Below are 18,198 nucleotides of genomic sequence, written 5' to 3' on the forward strand. Positions count from 1 at the left end.
GAAGGCTTCCCAAATGGTCAGACTGAGTGTGCAGATGCCGGAGATACCTAGTGATCTAGCCAGGCTTGTGACAATAACAACGTTCAGGTTTTTCTATTTTCAGTATATTTTGTTTTCAAAAGTAAGCGATCACTTTCAGTTAGCAAGGCAAGATCAGCCTAGCAGTAAGAAAGAAAGTCAAGGAGGACCGTGATAATGTCCTGGGCTTGCTCTCTTCTACAGACAGGAAAATGGAACGGGAAAAGGGTAGACACAGGAAGGTGAAATTCTCATTTCAGTGTTGACAGGGAAACAAACCAGGTGGGAGCTGTGAGCAGTTATGGACCATGGACCCTGACAGGTTCCTTAGGAGGACAAATGAGGAGCCAATGGGTACTGAAACCGAGAGGTTTATTGTTGACTTGTAATCTCTGAAGATGTAGAATGCCAGTGACTGGCAAGTACTCCCTGATCAAAATGCACCTCTAGCCGGGTGCGGTGGCTATGCCTGTAATCCCAGCACTTTGGAAGGCTGAGGCAGGGAGGATCTCTTGAGCCCATGAGTTCGAGACCAGTCTGGGCAGCATGGAGAACCCCATCTCTACAGAAAAAAAAAAAAGATGTATCTTTAATTCTATAACCCAGCAACTCCTGGAAGATCACTGCTCTGAGGCTGTGTGTCTCATGTCTTTGTAGGCTGATGATGTACAGAGAAGATGGAGGCTTGGGGCAGGCCCATTCTCGTGTCTTCGTAGGCCGATGATGTACAGAAGTTGGAGGTTTGGGCCGGGCGCGGTGGCTCACGCCTGTAATTCCAGCACTTTGAGAGGCTGAGGCAGGCAGATCACGAGGTCAGGAGATGGAGACCATCCTGGCTAACATGGGGAAACCCCATCTCTACTAAAAATACAAAAAAATTAGCCAGGCGTGGTGGTGGGTGCCTGTAGTCTCAGCTACTCGGGAGGCTGAGGCAGGAGGATGGCGTGAACCTGGGAGGCAGAGCTTGCAGTGAGCCAAGATAGCGCCACTGCAGTCCGGCCTGGGCAACAGAGCCACACTCCGTCTCAAAAAAAAAAAAAAAAGATGGAGGTTTGGGGCAGGCCCATTCTCATGTCTTCATAGGCCAATGATGTACAGAAGATTTAGGGTTGGGGCAGGCCCAGGGCAGCCCCTCCTCAGGATGAGGGCAAAAGTCCTGGGATTTGCTTTTTTTTTTTTTTTTTTTTTTTTTTGAGACAGTGTCTCACTCTGTCGCCCAGGCTGGAGTGCAGTGGTGCAATCTCAGCTTACTGCAGCCTTGACCTCCCAGGATCAGTGATTCTCCCACCTCAGCCTCCTGAGTAGCTGGGACTACAGATGTGCACCACCACATCCAGCTAAGTTTTTTTGTATTTTTACTAGAGACAGGGTTTTTTCTTTCATTTTTTTTTCTTTTTGAGATGGAGTCTTGCTCTGTAGCCCAGGCTGGAGTGCAGTGGCACGATCTTGACTCACTGCAGCCTCCACCTCCTAGGTTCAAGCAATTCTCCTGCCTCTGCCTCTCGAGTAGCTGGGATTGCAGACACATGCCACCACGTCCAGCTAATTTTTGTATTTTTTTTAGTAGAGATGGGGTTTTACCATGTTGGCCAGGCTGGTCTCAAACTCCTGACCTTGTGATTCACCCGCCACGGCCTCCCAAAGTGCTAGGATTACAGGCATGAGCCACCGTGCCCGGCCTGTGATTTGCTTTTTACTCTTAGGCTGATCTTGCCTGCCTGATTGAAGCTGATCGCTTACTTTTGAAAACAAAATATACTGAAAATAGAAAAACCTGAATGTTGTTGTTGTCACAAGGCTGGCCAGATCTCTGGCATCTGCACACTCAGTCTGACCATTTGGGAAGCCTTCATGCAAAAGCACAGTCAGCGAGAATGAGACGAGAGAACCCATTTCCACAACCATTTTAATCTGCGCACCGGTCCCAGACATAGGGATTCCTCGTCTCATCTTGGAAACGTTGCCAGTGGTGGTTCTGATTTGGAAGCATGTGTCTGTCCGTCTGAGCCTGTGCCTGCCTCTCTTTCTTCCGGCAGTGCCCTGTACTCCGTGGGGATGACGGCGGTGGGCCTGGCCATCCTGTGGTATGTTTTCCGTCTGGCCGGGATGACTGGAAGGGAAGGTGGATTCAGTGCTTTTGTAAGTTCTGTAAATCAGAGCTCTCTGAACTGTTTTTCTGTTTTGTGTTTGCTGAATACTTTTCCCATAAGCTGTATACGATGAATACACAGGGAAAACCTGTTGCAGAGAGTAGCCTGAAGCCACAATTAGACAGCAGCTCACCTTCCTTTCCCAGGGGCTGGCTGTAAGGCGTGTAGTAACCAATGTTGCCTGAGGGCCTCTCTCCCTAACTCTGGGATGCCTGAGCCTTGTGAGATTCCAGGGCAGTTGAATCTGCGTTTTTCTTTTCTTTTTTTTTGAGACGGAGTTTCGCCCTTGTTGCCCAGGCTGGAGTGCAGTGGCGTGATCTTGGCTCACCGTAACTTCCACCACCTGCGTTCAAGCAATTCTCATGCCTCAGCCTCTCGAGTAGCTGGGATTACAGGCATGTGCCACCACGTCCAGCTAATTTTGTATTTTTAGTAGAGACGGGGTTTCAAGTTGTTCAGGCTGAACTCCCGACCTCAGGTGATCCTCCCACCTTGGCCTCCCAAAGTGCTGGGATTATAGGCATGAGCCACTGCGCCCGGCCTTTCTTTTTTTTTTTTTTTTTTTTTTTTTGTGACAGAGTCTGGCTCTGTTGCCCAGGCTGGAGTGCAGGAGTGCAGTGGTGCGATCTCAGCTCACTGCAAGCTCTGCCTCCCGGGTTCACGCCATTCTCCTGCCTCAGCCTCCTGAGTAGCTGGTACTACAGGTGTGGGCCACCATGCCTGGCTAATTTTTGTATTTTTGTAGAGATAAGGTTTCACCATGTTGGCCAGTCCAGTCTAGAACTACTGAGCTTGGGCGATCTGCCTGCCTCGGCCTCCCAAAGTGCTGGGATTACAGGCGTGAGCCACCGCGCCCGGCCAGGTTGTCTTTAAAAGAACAGCCTTAGGCCAGGCACGGTGGGTCACACCTGAAATGCAAAAGATGTTAAATTAGTTTGTGTGGAAAGTTGTTTTTGTTTTTTGTTGTTTTGAGACAGGATCTCATTGTCACCCAGGCTGGAGTGCAGTGGTGTGATCTTGGCTCACTTCAGGGTCAACTTTCTAGGCTCAGGTCATTTTCCTACCTCAGCTTCCTGAGTGGCTGGGATTACAGGCGTACACCACCATGCCTGGCTAATTTGGGGATGATTTATTTTTCTGTTTTTTTGAGATGGAGTTTTGCTCTTGTTGCCCAGACTGGAATGCAATGGCGTAATCTCAACTCACTGCAACCTCTGCCTCGTGGGTTCAAGCAATTCTCCTGCCTCAGCCTCCCTAGTAGCTGGGATTATAGGCTCTCATCACTGCACCCGGCTAATTTTTGTATTTTTGGTAGAGACAGGGTTTCACCATGTTGGCCAGGATGGTCTCGAACTCCTGACCTCAGGTGATCCACCCGTCTCAGCCTCCCAAAGTGCTGGGATTACAGGTGTGAGCCACTGCACCTGGACGGGAATCATTTTTTTTTTTTTTTTTTTTCTTGAGATAGAGTCTCGCTCAGTTGCCCAGGCTGGAGTGCAGTGGTGCGATCTCAGCTCACTGCAACCTCTGCCTCCTGGGTTCAGGTGATTCTCCTGCCTCAGCCTCCCAAGTAGCTGGGACTACAGGCGCCAGCCACCACGCCTGGCTAATTTTTTTGTATTTTTGGTAGAGACGGGTTTGTTTCACCGTGTTAGCCAGGATGGTCTCGATCTCCTGGCCTCGTGATCCGCCCGTCTCGGCCTCCCAAAGTGCTAGGATTACAGGCACGAGCCACCACGCCCGGCCGAATAATTTTTTTTTAAAGCAAATTGCTGGACAAGTTTCTTACTAATTAATGACGAAACATTTCCCTTCTGTGCCTGAAGACTGACCCGTGAGCCTTGTCAGTCTGACATGAGTGAAGCCTTGGGATCCTGGGATGGAGACTTGGGGTTGGGGCGGCTCAGGTGCGTGGGCTGAGTGCTGGCATCGTGCTGCTGATTTCCTGACTTCACTCAGCTCCTTGCACTTTGTTCTTTCTGCACAGAATCAGCTTAAAATGGCTCGTTTCACGATTGTGGATGGGAAGATGGGGAAAGGAGTCAGCTTCAAAGATGTGGCAGGAATGCACGAAGCCAAACTGGAAGTCCGCGAGTTTGTGGATTATCTGAAGGTGAGAGCAGCGCGGACCAGGAGGGAGCTGTGAGCAGACACCGGCCTGCCTTCTCTCCCAGAAGGGCTCCTGTGGGACCTGGAATTCCATCAATGACGTGTCGTGGGTTGGTGGTGATCTCTACCATGTCCCATGGGGACACCAAGCAGGTGCTGGTGCCTGTTCAACCAGCAGCACAAGCCCCGTGCACATGGTTCAGCCAAGCGGAGGCTGCCAAGGCCCATGCCTACTGTGCCGTTAGCCGTCCTGGGCCCTTCATCCCTTGCAAAGCTCTGTGCTTTTTCCAGAACCACATAAACCCCTTAGCCAGTTGGTGGCAGTGCGAGAGCTGCCTATCACGTGCGTCACTTACATGTTCCCTCCGCAGGCCTGGTGCGGTGGGTCACACCTCTAGTCCCGGCACATAGGGGGGCTGAGGCAGGGGAGTGCTTGAGCCTAGGAGTAGGAGATCAGCCTGGGCAACAGTGAGACCCTGTCTCTGCAAAACCTTTTTTTTTTTTAATTAATTTTTTTTTTTTTTGAGACAGAGTCTCACTTTGTCACTCAGGCTGGAGTGCAGTGGCACAATCTCGGCTCACTACAACCTCCACCTACCCAGTTCAAGTGATTCTCCTGTCTCAGCCTCTTGAGTAGCAGGGATCACAGGCGCCCACCACCATGCACAGCTAATTTTTGTATTTTTAGTAGAGATGGGGTTTCTCCATGTTGGCCAGGCTGGTCTCGAACTCCTGATCTCAAGCTATGCGCCTGCCTCGGCCTCCCAAAATGCTGAAATTATAGGCGTGAGCCACCGCACCCGGCCTGCTAAAAGTTTTTAAAAGTAGCTGGGCGTGGTGCCACATGCCTGTATATTCCCAGCTATTCGAGAGGCTGAGGTGAGAGGATGGCTTGAACCCAGGAGTTTGAGGCTGCAGTGAGCTATGATGGCACCCACTGCACTCCAGCCTGCGTGACCCAGAAAGACCTTACCTCTAAAAAAAAAAAAAAAAAAAACTGAAACCCCAAGTGGTTAGTGTCACATCATCTGCTGCTGTCCAGAGCCCAGAACGCTTCCTCCAGCTTGGCGCCAAGGTCCCAAAAGGCGCACTGCTGCTTGGCCCCCCCGGCTGTGGGAAGACACTGCTAGCCAAGGCGGTGGCCACGGAGGCTCAGGTGCCCTTCCTGGCAATGGCCGGCCCAGAGTTCGTGGAGGTCATTGGAGGTAGGTGCTGTGGTTGGGGGCTGTGGGTGGGATTGGCTGACCACTTGGCTCCTTTCACACATCCTTCCTCTGGTGGCTGGACTGAAAGGGACACAGGTGGGTGGGGGAGTAGAGAAGGAAAGCGAGATCTGGGTTGGCGGAGGGGTTTTGTCTGGAGCGCATGATGTTTGCTTCAAAGCCACCGTCACTTGTGCCCTGGGGGGCCAGCATGGTGCGTGTGAGCCCTGAGGGGTGTCCAGGGGCCCCCGCGAACAGCTGCCGTGTGTCTGTTTGTAAGGAATGGGGCTGGTAGCTTTAGTTGTCCTTGGTGTAGAACTTTGTCTGGCCCGGGTACAGGAAGAGGCTTTGTTTTTTATTATCTGCCCATTTCCTGATTCTCTCTGTGTCTCCTCAGGCCTCGGCGCTGCCCGTGTGCGGAGCCTCTTCAAGGAAGCCCGAGCCCGGGCCCCCTGCATCGTCTACATCGATGAGATCGACGCAGTGGGCAAGAAGCGCTCCACCACCATGTCCGGCTTCTCCAACACGGAGGAGGAGCAGACGCTCAACCAGCTTCTGGTAGAAATGGATGGTCAGTGCTCGTGCGCCCCACACCCCCATTGCACCATCAGAGGAGGTTTTCCGATGTCTTTCAGGACAGGTTGTGGTGAGCCAAGATCGTGTCACTGCACTCCGGCCTGGGTGACAGAGTGAGACTCCGTCTCAAGAAAAAAAAAACAAATACAGCTTTTAGACCTGGCGCAGTGGCTCACGCCTGTAATCCCAGCACTTTGGGAGGCCAAGACAGGCGGATCACCAGAGGTCAGGATTTCATGACCAGCCTGGCCAACATGCTGAAACTCCATCTCTACAAAAATACAAAAGTCAGCCGGGCATGATGGCAGGTGCCTATAATCCCTGCTACTCTGGAGAATCACTTGAACCCAGGAGGTGGAGGTTGCAGTGAGCCGAGATCTCACCGTTGCACTCCAGTCTGCCTGGGTGACAGAGGGAGACTCCATCTCAAAAAAAAAAAAAAAAAAAAGGAAACACAGCTTTTAATTAAAAAAAGGTCAAGGCAATAGTAAAAAAAGACAAGTAGGAATGTAAGTGGTACATCAGATGTAATCTTGCCTTTTCTTTTCTTTTCTTTTTTTTTTTTTTTTTTTTGAGACAGTCTTGCTCTGTCTTCCAGGCTGGAGTGCAGTGGCACAATCTCAGCTCACTGCAGGCTCCGCTCCTGGGTTCTCGCTATTCTCCTGCCTCAGCCTCTCGAGTAGCTGGGACTACAGGTGCCCGCCACCAGGCCCGACTAATTTTTTTGTGTTTTTAGTAGAGACGGGGTTTCACCATGTTAGCCAGGATGGTCTCGATCTCCTGACCTCGTGATCCGTCTGCCTCGGCCTCCCAAAGTGCTGAGATTACAGGCATGAGCCTTGGCGCCCAGGCTTTTTTTTTCATTATTACTGTTATTTAGGGGCTTTGCAGCAAAACCCAGAAAGACTGCTAGACAGATTCTGGAAGAGCTGTGCCACTCGTGATTTTAGGTCTGTAATGAGTCTGTCTGGTTGTGCCGCCACATCTCTCCCTGTGCCCCCTGGAGAGGGTGTGACGCTGGTTAGAGGGCGGAGCAGAGCATCAGGGTGCTGCGCTGCAGCGAGGGAGGCACCCCATTTGTTGTGACCCCTTGAAAATGACTTCTGGTCTGGCTTTGACAATTTTTTTTTTTAATGGAGCTGACCCAATAAAGGTGACATGGAATTTTTTTTTTTCTCAGCTACTTTTGCAAGATTATTATTATTTTTTTAATGTGGATATTGTTGTGGTAAAATAGATAGTCAGGCTTGGTGGTGCAGGCCTGTGTTCCTGGCTGTTTGGGAGGCTGAGGCAGAAGGAATGCTGGAGCCTGAGCTAGGCAGTGTACTGTGTGATGGTCTTGCCTGTGAACAGCCTCTGCGATAACACAGCAAGACCCTGTCCCAAAAAAACAATACGTTCACATAAATTTACTATTTTAATCATTCTGAAGTTCGTTGACATTAAGTACATTCGCACTGTTGAGCAACTGCCACCACCATGTGTCTCCAGAACTTTCTCTTCAAACCGAAAACCTGTCCCCATTCAACCCTCCCCGTTCTCCATCCCCAGCCCCTTGCAGCCTGTGTCCCGCTGTCTGTCTCTGAGTTTGACTGTTGTAGGGACCTCATAGAATTGGAGTCCTACAGTGTCTGTCCTTTGCCATCCGCCTATTTCAAGCACATGACATCTCCAGGGGCCGTCTGTGCTGGGCACGTGTCAGGATTTCCTTCCTCTTTGAGGCTGAACGGTGCTGCCTTGTGTGTAGGGGCTGCGTCTTGTTATTCGCCCGTCGGTGGACACGTGGACTGTTGTGAATCAGGCTGTGTTAACATAAGTACAAGCATCTTTTGAAGTCTCTGGTTTGTAAGATTTATTTTTAATCAGAATTCTAGTTACATTTTAGGTATTGTAGATGAGGGAGACTTTTTTCCCCAAAGTGTTGTGGCTCCAAGAGAACCGTTGACTTCCTGTTTTCTTTGTTGCCTGTGGCTGCCTGGAGTCGTGTGTCTTAGCACATGCACAGCCCAGTTTTGACTACTCAGCTAACGGGGGAACTTGCTCCACCTCTCATTGCAAAATCACTTTAGACTTACAGAAGCATTGCCACGGTAGTCAGAGTGTTCTTTGATGCCTTCCTGCAAGCTCCCCGAAGGCTGACTGTGACGTACATGGTCTGCAGGTTCGGACCAGGCCACAGTGTCCGTGACTGCCCCCCAGACCCATCCACGGACACTTCCCACCCCCAGGCCACGCTGTCCGTGACTGCCCCCCAGACCCATCCACGGACGCTTCCCACCCCCAGGCCACGCTGTCCGTGACTGCCCCCCAGACCCATCCACGGACGCTTCCCACCCCCAGGCCACGCTGTCCGTGACTGCCCCCCAGACCCATCCACGGACGCTTCCCACCCCCAGGCCACGCTGTCCGTGACTGCCCCCAGACCCATCCACGGACGCTTCCCACCCCCAGGCCACGCTGTCCGTGACTGCCCCCCAGACCCATCCACGGACGCTTCCCACCCCCAGGCCACGCTGTCCGTGACTGCCCCCCAGACCCATCCACAGGTGCTTCCGCCCCCCGACATGGATGTCGGTCTCCTTGGTCTTTTCCCCTCCTGTGTCATTTCTTGGTCTTGTTTTCTGAGACAGGGTCTTGCTGTGTTGCCCAGGTTGGTCTTGAACTCCTTAGCTCATGCAGTCCTCCTGCCTCAGCCTCCCGAGTAGCTGGGATTACAGGTGGGCTTCACTGTTCCTCAGAGTGTGTCTTTGGTGACTGTGACACTGTACAGGCCAGTGACGTTCAGGAATGTCGTTTCTGGAGCTGTGACATTCCTCAGGGTCAGGTCGAGCAGTGCATTTGGCCGGATCGGTGCAGCAGTGCTGTGGTGTGCCTTGCGGTTTACAGTGTCGCTGCACCTGTCACTGGCGGTGAACTCTGCTGAGGACTTTGGCCCTGGGCTGGCGTGCATCTCTTCTGGGTGCTCCACGTTCCCTGTGCTGGCGCCCGTCTCTCCTGTGTGCCCTGCATTCCCCATGCTGGCACGTGTTTCTCCTGGGTGCCCCACGTTCCCTGTGCTGGCGCCTGTCTCTTCTGGGTGCCCTGTGTTCCCGACTGCCTCTGGGCTGCTGTGAAGTCAGGTAGACTGATGCCCACAGAAGTGTTCTCTAGGCTCTGAAAGCTCTGAGGGTAGAAGATGAAAGTGAGATTCCCGACAGTGTGCGGGATGCAGCGACGTTTGTGGAGAATGCTTTACACGTCTCCTGCTGCTCGTCCCCTGTGTCTCCATTCGTCTGTCAACACGCTTGTTCAGGAACTAACGCGTGAGCAACCGAGACCTGAACGCAGCTGCCTTCTGCACACAGAGCAAGTCGTCATGGGAGTCGAGTTTTCAGAGAACAGAATGTCTTCAGAGATGTGGGGTGAGCAGTTCAGATTCTGCGATGTCTGAGGTGTCACTGAGGAGACACACCACCTCAGAGGTGTTCTCAGAGGTGGGTCCTTGGGGTTCAGGGACCCCACCGCCTCTGCTGGGGGAGCTGGCCCTGTACCTCAAGCAGAGATCACCATGCGTTTTAGAGGCTTCTGGAGCCTCCAGGCCCGCTGTACTGCTTCTCTGCGGCGCCTCTTTATGTGGCCTCTCTGGTGCTGTGTGGCCTTCAGTGTGGCTCTGACCGTTGCTTCTGGAGGCTGCTCAAGGTTGGGTGGGTGGTTTGGGTTCTGAAGAAATCTGCAGAACACCTTGGGTTCTGGCCACAGAGTCTTAGGACTCTCTGTGGGTCGGGTGAGGCGGGTGGCTGCGCTGTTCTGGCGTTCTGGCTGCGCGGCGTGGACACTGAGGTCTTCGTCCTGTGAGTCTGCGGCCTTCTCCGACCAGGTGCGTCTCTTGACCAGGTGCCCTCCCAGGGGACCACGAGGAAGCTCAGAGGAGAGACCCCTGCCTGCTCCTGGCTCACGGAGCCCACAGGGCCACGGAGGGCAATGTCGTTCGCTCTGCCAGGGTTGCCTTTTGCACTGAAGACAGAGACCACCTTTTTGAGTGACTTGAGCCCAAAGGCAAGCATATATCAAACGATCTTCTCCACATAACCTCTCTGTGCTATCATAAGAATAGCTGCTTCCGCCCCCGGATTTGCTCAGGCCCGGGAATCCGCTGACTGAAGGCCTCTTGTTGAGTGCCAGCTCTAAACAAGTCCCTTTATGCAGAGCCACAGCTGTGCGTGCTCAGCCCTGCCGAGGTCCCAGGCCAGGCTTTGTTGCTTCCGTTCATGGAAGTGCACAGGATGGGGCTGACGCTGTGCCGGTCGTGGGAAAATCTCACTGGGGAAGAGAAAAGCCCCAGCCTTGTTGGTTACGTCAGCTGGTCCATGGCGGTGTCCTTCCCAGAGCCCCCTGGGAAGGGCGCAAGTCGGAGAGCACTGGAGGCACCACCAGCGATGGATGTCCAGGTCCCGGCTCCTGTGCTAGAAAGCATTGATGGGGAGTGTCAGCACTGACCACACGCGGGAGCTGCGGATGCCCAGCAGTTCACACAGGCCTCCCTTCAACGTAGTCATCCCCTGGTGGTGGAAGCCAAGACGACGGCCCCTGACGTGCAGCCACACACGGAAAAGGCTGCTGTGAACATTTTATGCTTCGACTTTTTTTTTCTTCAGAGATAAGGTGTCATTCTGTCACCCAGGCTGAAGTGCAGTGCCACCATCATAGCTCACTGCAGCCTCCACCTCCTAGGCTCAAGCAGCCATCCTGCCTCAGCTTCCTAAGTAGTTGGGACTCAAGGCTTGAGCCACCATGCGAGGCTCTGTTTTTTCAGTCTGTGAAAAATAAAGTCATCAGCATGTGAGCTTGGCAGTGCTTGCCGTGGGCTGTTTCAGGTCCAGGCTCCCAGTGTCTGGGCAGTGAATGAGGTCCTGGGAAGCCGGGGTCCTGGTCCTGGTCCCAGTGTGACCCGGGGACACCCCTATCTCTGTCCTTAATGTGGCAGTGAATGTATCAAGCACGCTCTGCCCTGGGAGCCGTGGACTGCCTGCCAGGTGGGTAGATGGGTGCTGGCAGAGGGAGAAGCTGAGGCCCAGCAGGAGCTGGCCGTCTGACTCACAACTCACGCCTGTCAACTGCCCCTGTCCTCCCCTGGGGGTTGTGAGCACTGCTGAGCCCTGGGTGACTCTGGTGTGGCCAGGCTGGAGCGCAGAGAACCGCACTTGGGGTTCAGAGTATGTTCTCCCACTCAGAAGCATTGGCTCTGCCAGGAGTGGGATGGGGATGCAGCTTTTTTCCCCATTTTAGACCTCAGGTTGGAAGGTTGCACTCAGGTGAGAGCAGCCGCTTCGGGTTGGGCGTCTTGTGCTGTCCTGGTGCATTGAGACATCCCTCAAAGAAAGCACGAGTACCCTCCACGCCCACATAGCCAGAGCATCCACTGTCACCCACTCGATGTGGAAGTCCTGTTGGTAAAATCTTGACAAGAGCCATTTAGAGAGCACTAGGGGAAATTCTCCCAGGTCCAAGCCAGAATGGACAGTGAGCCTGGGGGATGGATGGACAGGAGGAGGCCTGGGCTTCTGGGCTCTCCAGGCAGGGAGGGGCTGGCAGTGTGGCTTATTCCCACTTGAGTCAGCTCTTGAGCACTTGCTCATGGCCCAGAGGTGATGCTGCTGTTCCCGCCCTCTGTCCTCTCAGAGGAAGTGGTGCTGGTTCAAGGGTCTCAGGCTCTGAGCGGGAGAGCGGGGTCAGGTCTAGCTTCTGTCTGTGGCTTGCTCCCTGTGGTGCCGCCTCTGCCTGCTCTGCCATCCTCCACATGCACCTCCAACAGGGAATGGAAGGAGCCTCTGACCCAAAAACATCCACCAAACTGTCGGGTCCTGCGGCAAGTTGAGGGCCTCTCAGGGGTCCTGTCTGGGGCCCTCTGGAAAGTGAGGCTGTGGCAGCCGGTCCTTTATCCTGAGTTTGGTTGCTTGTTTTTTTGGACAATGTCTTAGGTCCCAGGGATGGTGGACCAGCAGGCAGCCCCGAACACTGAGGATACTGTGGGAAACCCAGGCAGGAGCTAAGGGGTGGGAGCTCGAGGCCCGAGGGGGCATTTTCTCAGCGGGTGTCTTGACTGAGTTCTGAGTGTTTTCCAGGGCTCTGAACACAGCCCTGTTTTGGACATGTGGTTTACGCATTCTCTCTCCATGTGTCCCTTGTCCTTTCACCCTCTAACAGGGAACAGCAAAAGCTGCTCATTTTGATAAAGTTCAGTTTATCAATTTTTGCTTTTATAGATCTTGTTTTTACTGTGAAGTCTAAGAAGTGTTTGCCCGCCGGGCATGGTGGATCACCTGAGGTCAGAAGTTCAAGACCAGCCTGGCCAATATGGAGAAACCCTGTCTCTACTAAAAATACAAAATTAGCCGGGCGTGGTGGCGTGTACCTGTAATCCCAGCTACTCGGGAGGCTGAGGCAGGAGAATTGCTTGAACCCGGGAGGCGGAGGTTGCAGTGAGCCGAGATTGCGCCATTGCACTCCAGCCTGGGCAAAAAAGAGCGAAACTCCGTCTCAAAAAAACAAACAAATAAAAGAACTGTTTGCCTATTCCTAGATCCTAAAGATTTTCTCCTGTGGGTTTCTTTTTTCTTTTCTTTGAGACAGAGTTTTGCTCTGTCACCCAGGCTGGAGTGCAGTGGTGTGATCATGAATCACTGCAACCTCAGCCTCTGGGACTCAAGCCATAGCTCCCACCTCAGCCTCCTGAGTAGCTCAGACCACAGGTGTGTGCACCAACATGCCTGGCTAATTAAAAAAGAATTTTTTTTGTGGAGTTGGGGTCTCACCTTGTTGCCTAGCCTGCTCTTGAACTCCTGGGCTCAAATGATCTTTTCACCTCAGCTCCTCAAAGTGTGGGGAATACAGGTGTGAGCCCCCATGCCTGGCCTCTTATGGGTTTCTTATAGAAGTTTTAGATTTAATCCATGATCTTACTTTAAGTTAACGTCTACATGAAGTGGGAGGTTTGGTCAGGTTCATTTTCTGCCTGTGGAAAAGTGCTCCAGCCCCACTGGTGTGAAATGCTGTCTTCTCTCCAAGTTGTGCTTGCACCTTTGCCGGAGCTCCGGTGGATGTGGGGGTCTGTGCTGACTCTGTGAGTCTGTCCTTCCGCACACAACTGGTCTCTTGCTTACGTGAGATGAGAGCAGGTGGAGTGGTTCCTCCCACTTTGTTCTTTACCAGAATTGTTTCATCTCTTCCTTTGCCTTTTCCTATAATTTTTAGAATAAGCTTGTTCCTATCTACGAAAGTATCTTGCTGAGATTTTAATAGGAACACACACCTCATAGGAGAGCTAGAGTAAAGAGCAGTGACTGGCCCGGATCTGGGCCATACCTGTGATCCCAGCACTTTGCGGGTCTGAGTTGGAAGCATTACTTTAGCCTGGGAGTTTGATACCAGCCTGAGCAACATAGTGAGATTCTGTCTCTAAAAAAAATGTGAAAATTAGCTGGCAGTGGTGGTGCACACCTGCAGTCTTAGCTGCTCAGAAGACTGAGGTGGGAGGATCACTTTAGCCTGGCAGTTCGAGGCTACAGGGAGCCGTGGTCACCCCACTGCACTCCAGCCTGGGCGACAGGGCGAGACCCCATCTCAAAAACAAAACTCAAAAAACAGTGACAACACCACACGCTGCTGAGGATGCAAAGAAACCAGATCCCTTGTACGCTGCTGAAGGGGGTGTGACGTGGTGCAGCCTCACTGGGAAACAGTTTGGCAGTTTCTTAAAAAACTAAACGTGTGCTCACCACATGACCCCGCGTCCACCCTCCTGGGTGCTCATCCCAGGAAAGCAAAGACTTAGGCTCACATGAAATGCCTGGGCGCCGACGCTCATTTACCTGTAAGAGCTAAAAACTGGAAGCAACGCAGGTGTCATTCAGAGGCTGAGAGCTGAAACTGGTGTATCTTTATCATGGTGTTCTATGCAGCGATAGAAAGCTGAAACTGGTGTATCCTTATCATGGTGTTCTACGCAGAAATAGAAGAGCTGAAACTGGTGTATCCTTATCATGGTGTTCTACGCAGCGATAGAAAGCTGAAACTGGTGTATCCTTATCATGGTGTTCTACGCAGCGATAGAAAGCTGAAACTGGTGTATCCTTATCAGGGTGTTCTACACAGTGATAGAAAGCTGAAACTGGTGTATCCTTATCATGGTGTTCTACACAGCAGTAGAAGGAAACTTTCTTCCCGCAGCAACAAGGAAATGACGCCGAGTGAGAAGAGCCAGGCTTAGTATCATATGACTCCACTTGTATGAAATTGTCAAAATAACAAAATTCTAGGGATGGAGAACAGGTTACTGGTTGTCAGCAGTTAGGGGAGGTCTGCAGGGAGGAGGGATGCCTCTGGGGCGGGCGGTTCTGTGTCTTGATGGGAGATGTTGGTTACGTGAACGTGTGTGTGACACAGGTGTCCATCTGTGGAGCACACACAGGTGAGAGCACATAGGAGTGGGGGTGTCTGAGCGGGGGCCTGGCGTTTCCGCGTCAGTCTCCTGGCTTTGCCTTTGTTTTGCAGCTACTGAACACGCAGCTGCGGGGGACCAGGGCCAAAGGGTGTTTTTGCAATTTCTTGTGTATCTGTTACTCTCAGAATACAAAACTTAAAAAGTCAAACCAGGGATCCAATCCCAGGAAGTCCGTATCCTGAAACCACATGTCCCTGACACATAGCGGCCCGGTGGGGAGCACGTGCCCCGCAGGGTGGCTGGGCTCTGCTGAAGGCCGAGCTGTGCTTGAACCCGGCGCCGCCCCCCTCTAGGAGCTCACACTGCACCTGTTTGGCCTGGCTGCTGTTTTTCCTTGAGACCAATGTTCCTATTACTTTTCCCATTTTTTTCACTGTTTATACAATCTTTCAGAATTCTGTATCCACAGCCCTAGCCTCTGCAAGGAAGGCGCTCCACGACACTGAGCAGTAAGCCTTGGCAGGCCTTCCAGACAGCTCTGGAGGGGCCAGCTCGGGTCCCAGTCCCCACCCTCCCCAGCCTCTTGTTCCCTGTGTCATAGTGAGACAAGGCACCTGTGCTTCTGCTGCCTGTTTTTGTTTGTGAGTTTATTTGAAAAGTCACCATCATTTTAAGGCACTGCCTTTGCCTTGGCGAGGTGGCTCTCTTGTGACCTCCCTTCTAGAAATGTGACGAGGACTCAGCATCCTTATCACATTCTGACATGTGGAACCAGGGAGAATGGTTGTGTCTTTCAAAGTTCGTTTGAAATTCGGGAGCGATTTGCTTGGGAGTGGGGTGTGGCTTGGACTGAGCTGCTGTGCAGACCTGGCGGCTGCGGCTTAGGCTCAGGACAGTGGCCCTGGAGAAGCTGGTCAGGCCCCTCCCCTCAGCCCCCTCAGAGCGTTCAAGGTCCTGTCCTAAGAACATGGGGTTGCAGGAGACAGGGTCTCGCTCCATTGCACAGGCTGGAGTGTAGGGTCATGATCATAGCTCACTGCAGCCTTCACCTCCTGGGCTCACATGGTCCTCTCACCTCGGCCTCCCAACGTGCTGGGATTATTAAGGGTTTCTTGAATTAGTCATGGTAGATCTGCTCTTACATTAGTTGCGGTAGGTCCTGTTCTTTAGTCATGGTAGATCCTGTTCTTTTTTTTGAGACGGAGTCTTGCTCTGTCGCCCAGGCTGGAGTGCAGTGGCATGGCTCACTGCGACCTCTGCCTCCTGGGTTCAAGTGATTCTCCTGCCTCAGCCTCTCTAGTAGCTGGGACTACAGGCGCATGCCACCACGCTCAGCTAATTTTTTGTATTTTTAGTAGAGATGGGGTTTCACTGTGTTAGCCGGGATGGTCTTGTTCTCCTGACCTCGTGATCCGCCCGCCTCGGCCTCCCAAAGTGCTGGGATTACAGGCGTGAGCCACCGCGCCCGGCTAGATCCTGTTCTTACATTAGTCATGGTGGGTCCTGTTCTTACATTAGTCAAGGTAGGTCTTGTCACATCTTTGCTTTTAACACTGTTTATTGTGGACCTTTTCCTTTTTTTTTTTTTTTTTTTTTTTTGAGAGTCTCACTCTGTCGCCCAGGCTGGAGTACAGTGACACAATCTCGGTTCACTGTAACCTCCGCCTCCTGGTTCAAGCGATTCTCCTGCCTCAGTCTACCGAGTAGCTGGGACTACAGGCACGCACCACACCCAGCTAATTTTTGTATTTTAGTAGAGACGAGGTTTCACCCTTTTGGCCAGGATGGTCTAGGACTCCTGACCTCAGGTGATCCACCTGCCTCAGCCTCCCAAAGTGCTGGGATTACAGGCGTGAGCCACCGCGCCTGGCCACCAGTGGATTCTTTTTTTTTTTTTTCCCAGACGGAGTCTTGCCCTGTAGCCCAGGCTGGAGTGCAGTGGTGTCATCTTGGCTCACTGCAACCTCTGCCTCCCAGGTTCAAGCAATTCTCCTGCCTCAGCCTCCTGAGTAGCTGGGATTACAGGTGCACGCCACCGCACCTGGCTAATTTTTCGTATCTTTTGTGGGATTTCACCATTTTGGCCAGTCTGGTCTTGGACTCCTGGCCTCGTGATCTGCCTGCCTCAGCCTCCCAAAGTGCTGGGACTACAGGCGTGAGCCACTGCACCCAGTGGACTGGATTCTTTTAAAGCAAACCCATAGTTTTGAATCTTATATGTTCTGAGTACATTTCTTTAAATTCAGAGAAATATCACAGCATCATAACACCTGAATGTTCTTACAAGCATCTAGTCAGGTGTTCCCAGCAGCTTCATAAATCTAGTTTCGCAGTTGATTTATTCACATCAAGGGCCAGTCAAGGTTCACATACACCAGGGATCAGTGATCGATCGTTTCTGGACTCACTTTTAAATTCTCTGATGACAAACCTCAAGCCTGAAACCCAGGGCCTAAGGCCAGGCATTGAAGATAAAATGTTTCCAAGTCACAGCCTAAAGCGAGGTGTTAGCTAAAATGTTACAAAGTCACAATAATAATGACAGGGTGGTGGGGGCGGGGTGGCTGTTAGGACCGACTCCCAGATGGCACCGTGGGACAGGGAGACACTCCAGGATGCTGTGGGAGCTCCAGGAGGGCCTTGGACAGTTCTGCCTCAGTAGCCAGCCCTAGGGACGGCGTTGCTGTTTTCACTTGTCAAAATAGGCAAATTCCTGTTCCTCCTGGTGATGTTGGCTGGGAGCGATGGGGATCACGGCTCCTAGTTCAGAAGGACCGGGCTGTTCCTTTCTCTCTGGGCCTTGGGGGGGGGGTCTCTCTCCCTCCTGTATCCTGAAGGGGAACCTGCAGGGGAAATCTGTTGTGTCAGGACCCCCACCCTCGGGGCCACTGTCTGCTCTGTCCCCTCAGGAATGGGCACCACAGACCATGTCATCGTCCTGGCGTCCACGAACCGAGCTGACATTTTGGACGGTGCTCTGATGAGGCCAGGCCGCCTGGACCGGCACGTCTTCATCGATCTTCCCACGCTGCAGGTCGGAGCCAGGACCCCAGCCTCTCCCACTCCCCCGGGCCGCCCTCACTCTCGTTCTGAGTGGTCTGGCCTCTCCTCTAAGACACTTCTTGGTGTGAAGCCTGTCACAGCCCCACAGGTGCTGGCAGTGTCCAGCGTGGCCCCCGCATCGGCTGCACGCCCCCTGGCAGACCTGCCCACCTGCTGCACTCACTGCTCGGGGTTTTGCAGTTCTGTTCACCCGCTATTGGTTTTCCTTTTATCCTGGGTATCAGTCTGGTTTTTATAGCAAATCCGTTGAAACAAAATCCAGGAGGAAAAATCGTGGGAAACTTTATCCTTGTGTGGCATCACTTCCATCCGTAGCGTGGGCTCTGGGGACGTGGACTGTGCAGCTGCCCTGAGATTGGGGTGGGAGTAGAAGTCCTGAGGCCTCTTGCCTGATCCCTCCTCTGTCACAGGGCTCTGGTTGGACCTTACACTTCCTGGCCAAAGGGCCTTTGTTGCTGCCCTGAGGGAGCAGGAGTTCAGCTCATGGAGTGGAGGGTTTGGAGAGAGGGCCTCGGGGTCTGCTGGTGGGTTAATGTTCCATCAGTGCAGCCTGGGGAGCAGGGCTGGGCTCACACAGAGGCTGCCCTGATGCCTCAGCTGGTGCTTAGCCTCTGTTGGGATGGAGAGTGAAGGGCGGAGCAGAAGCCCTTCCCGCTGGGAC

General features: G+C 52.8%; 1 protein-coding gene and 1 non-coding gene across 8 annotated transcripts in view; one reads left to right on the forward strand and one right to left on the reverse strand.

The window, feature by feature from the left end:
* SPG7 (SPG7 matrix AAA peptidase subunit, paraplegin) overlaps window positions 1-18,198 on the forward strand; it is a 68,497-nt gene that overhangs the window by 36,900 nt on the left and 13,399 nt on the right. For 4 of the 7 annotated variants that reach the window (XM_054534326.2, XM_002826767.6, XM_054534327.2 and 1 more), the window contains exons 6-10: window positions 2,055-2,157; window positions 4,156-4,281; window positions 5,320-5,482; window positions 5,877-6,050; window positions 17,384-17,508. In XM_054534326.2, coding sequence (XP_054390301.1) covers window positions 2,055-2,157; window positions 4,156-4,281; window positions 5,320-5,482; window positions 5,877-6,050; window positions 17,384-17,508 — 691 coding nt within the window. Of the gene's footprint in view, window positions 1-2,054; window positions 2,158-4,155; window positions 4,282-5,319; window positions 5,483-5,876; window positions 6,051-9,911; window positions 10,263-17,383; window positions 17,509-18,198 lie in introns of those variants that run through there. The other 3 variants (XM_009251061.4, XM_009251062.3, XR_008514756.2) reach the window with 3 other exon arrangements.
* On the reverse strand, window positions 6,934-6,995 carry LOC112129460 (U7 small nuclear RNA). Its single transcript, XR_002911861.1, has one exon. It is a non-coding gene; the product is annotated as a U7 small nuclear RNA (small nuclear RNA).

Source organism: Pongo abelii, chromosome 18 (assembly GCF_028885655.2).
Source record: "Pongo abelii isolate AG06213 chromosome 18, NHGRI_mPonAbe1-v2.0_pri, whole genome shotgun sequence".
Lineage (NCBI taxonomy): Eukaryota > Metazoa > Chordata > Mammalia > Primates > Hominidae > Pongo > Pongo abelii.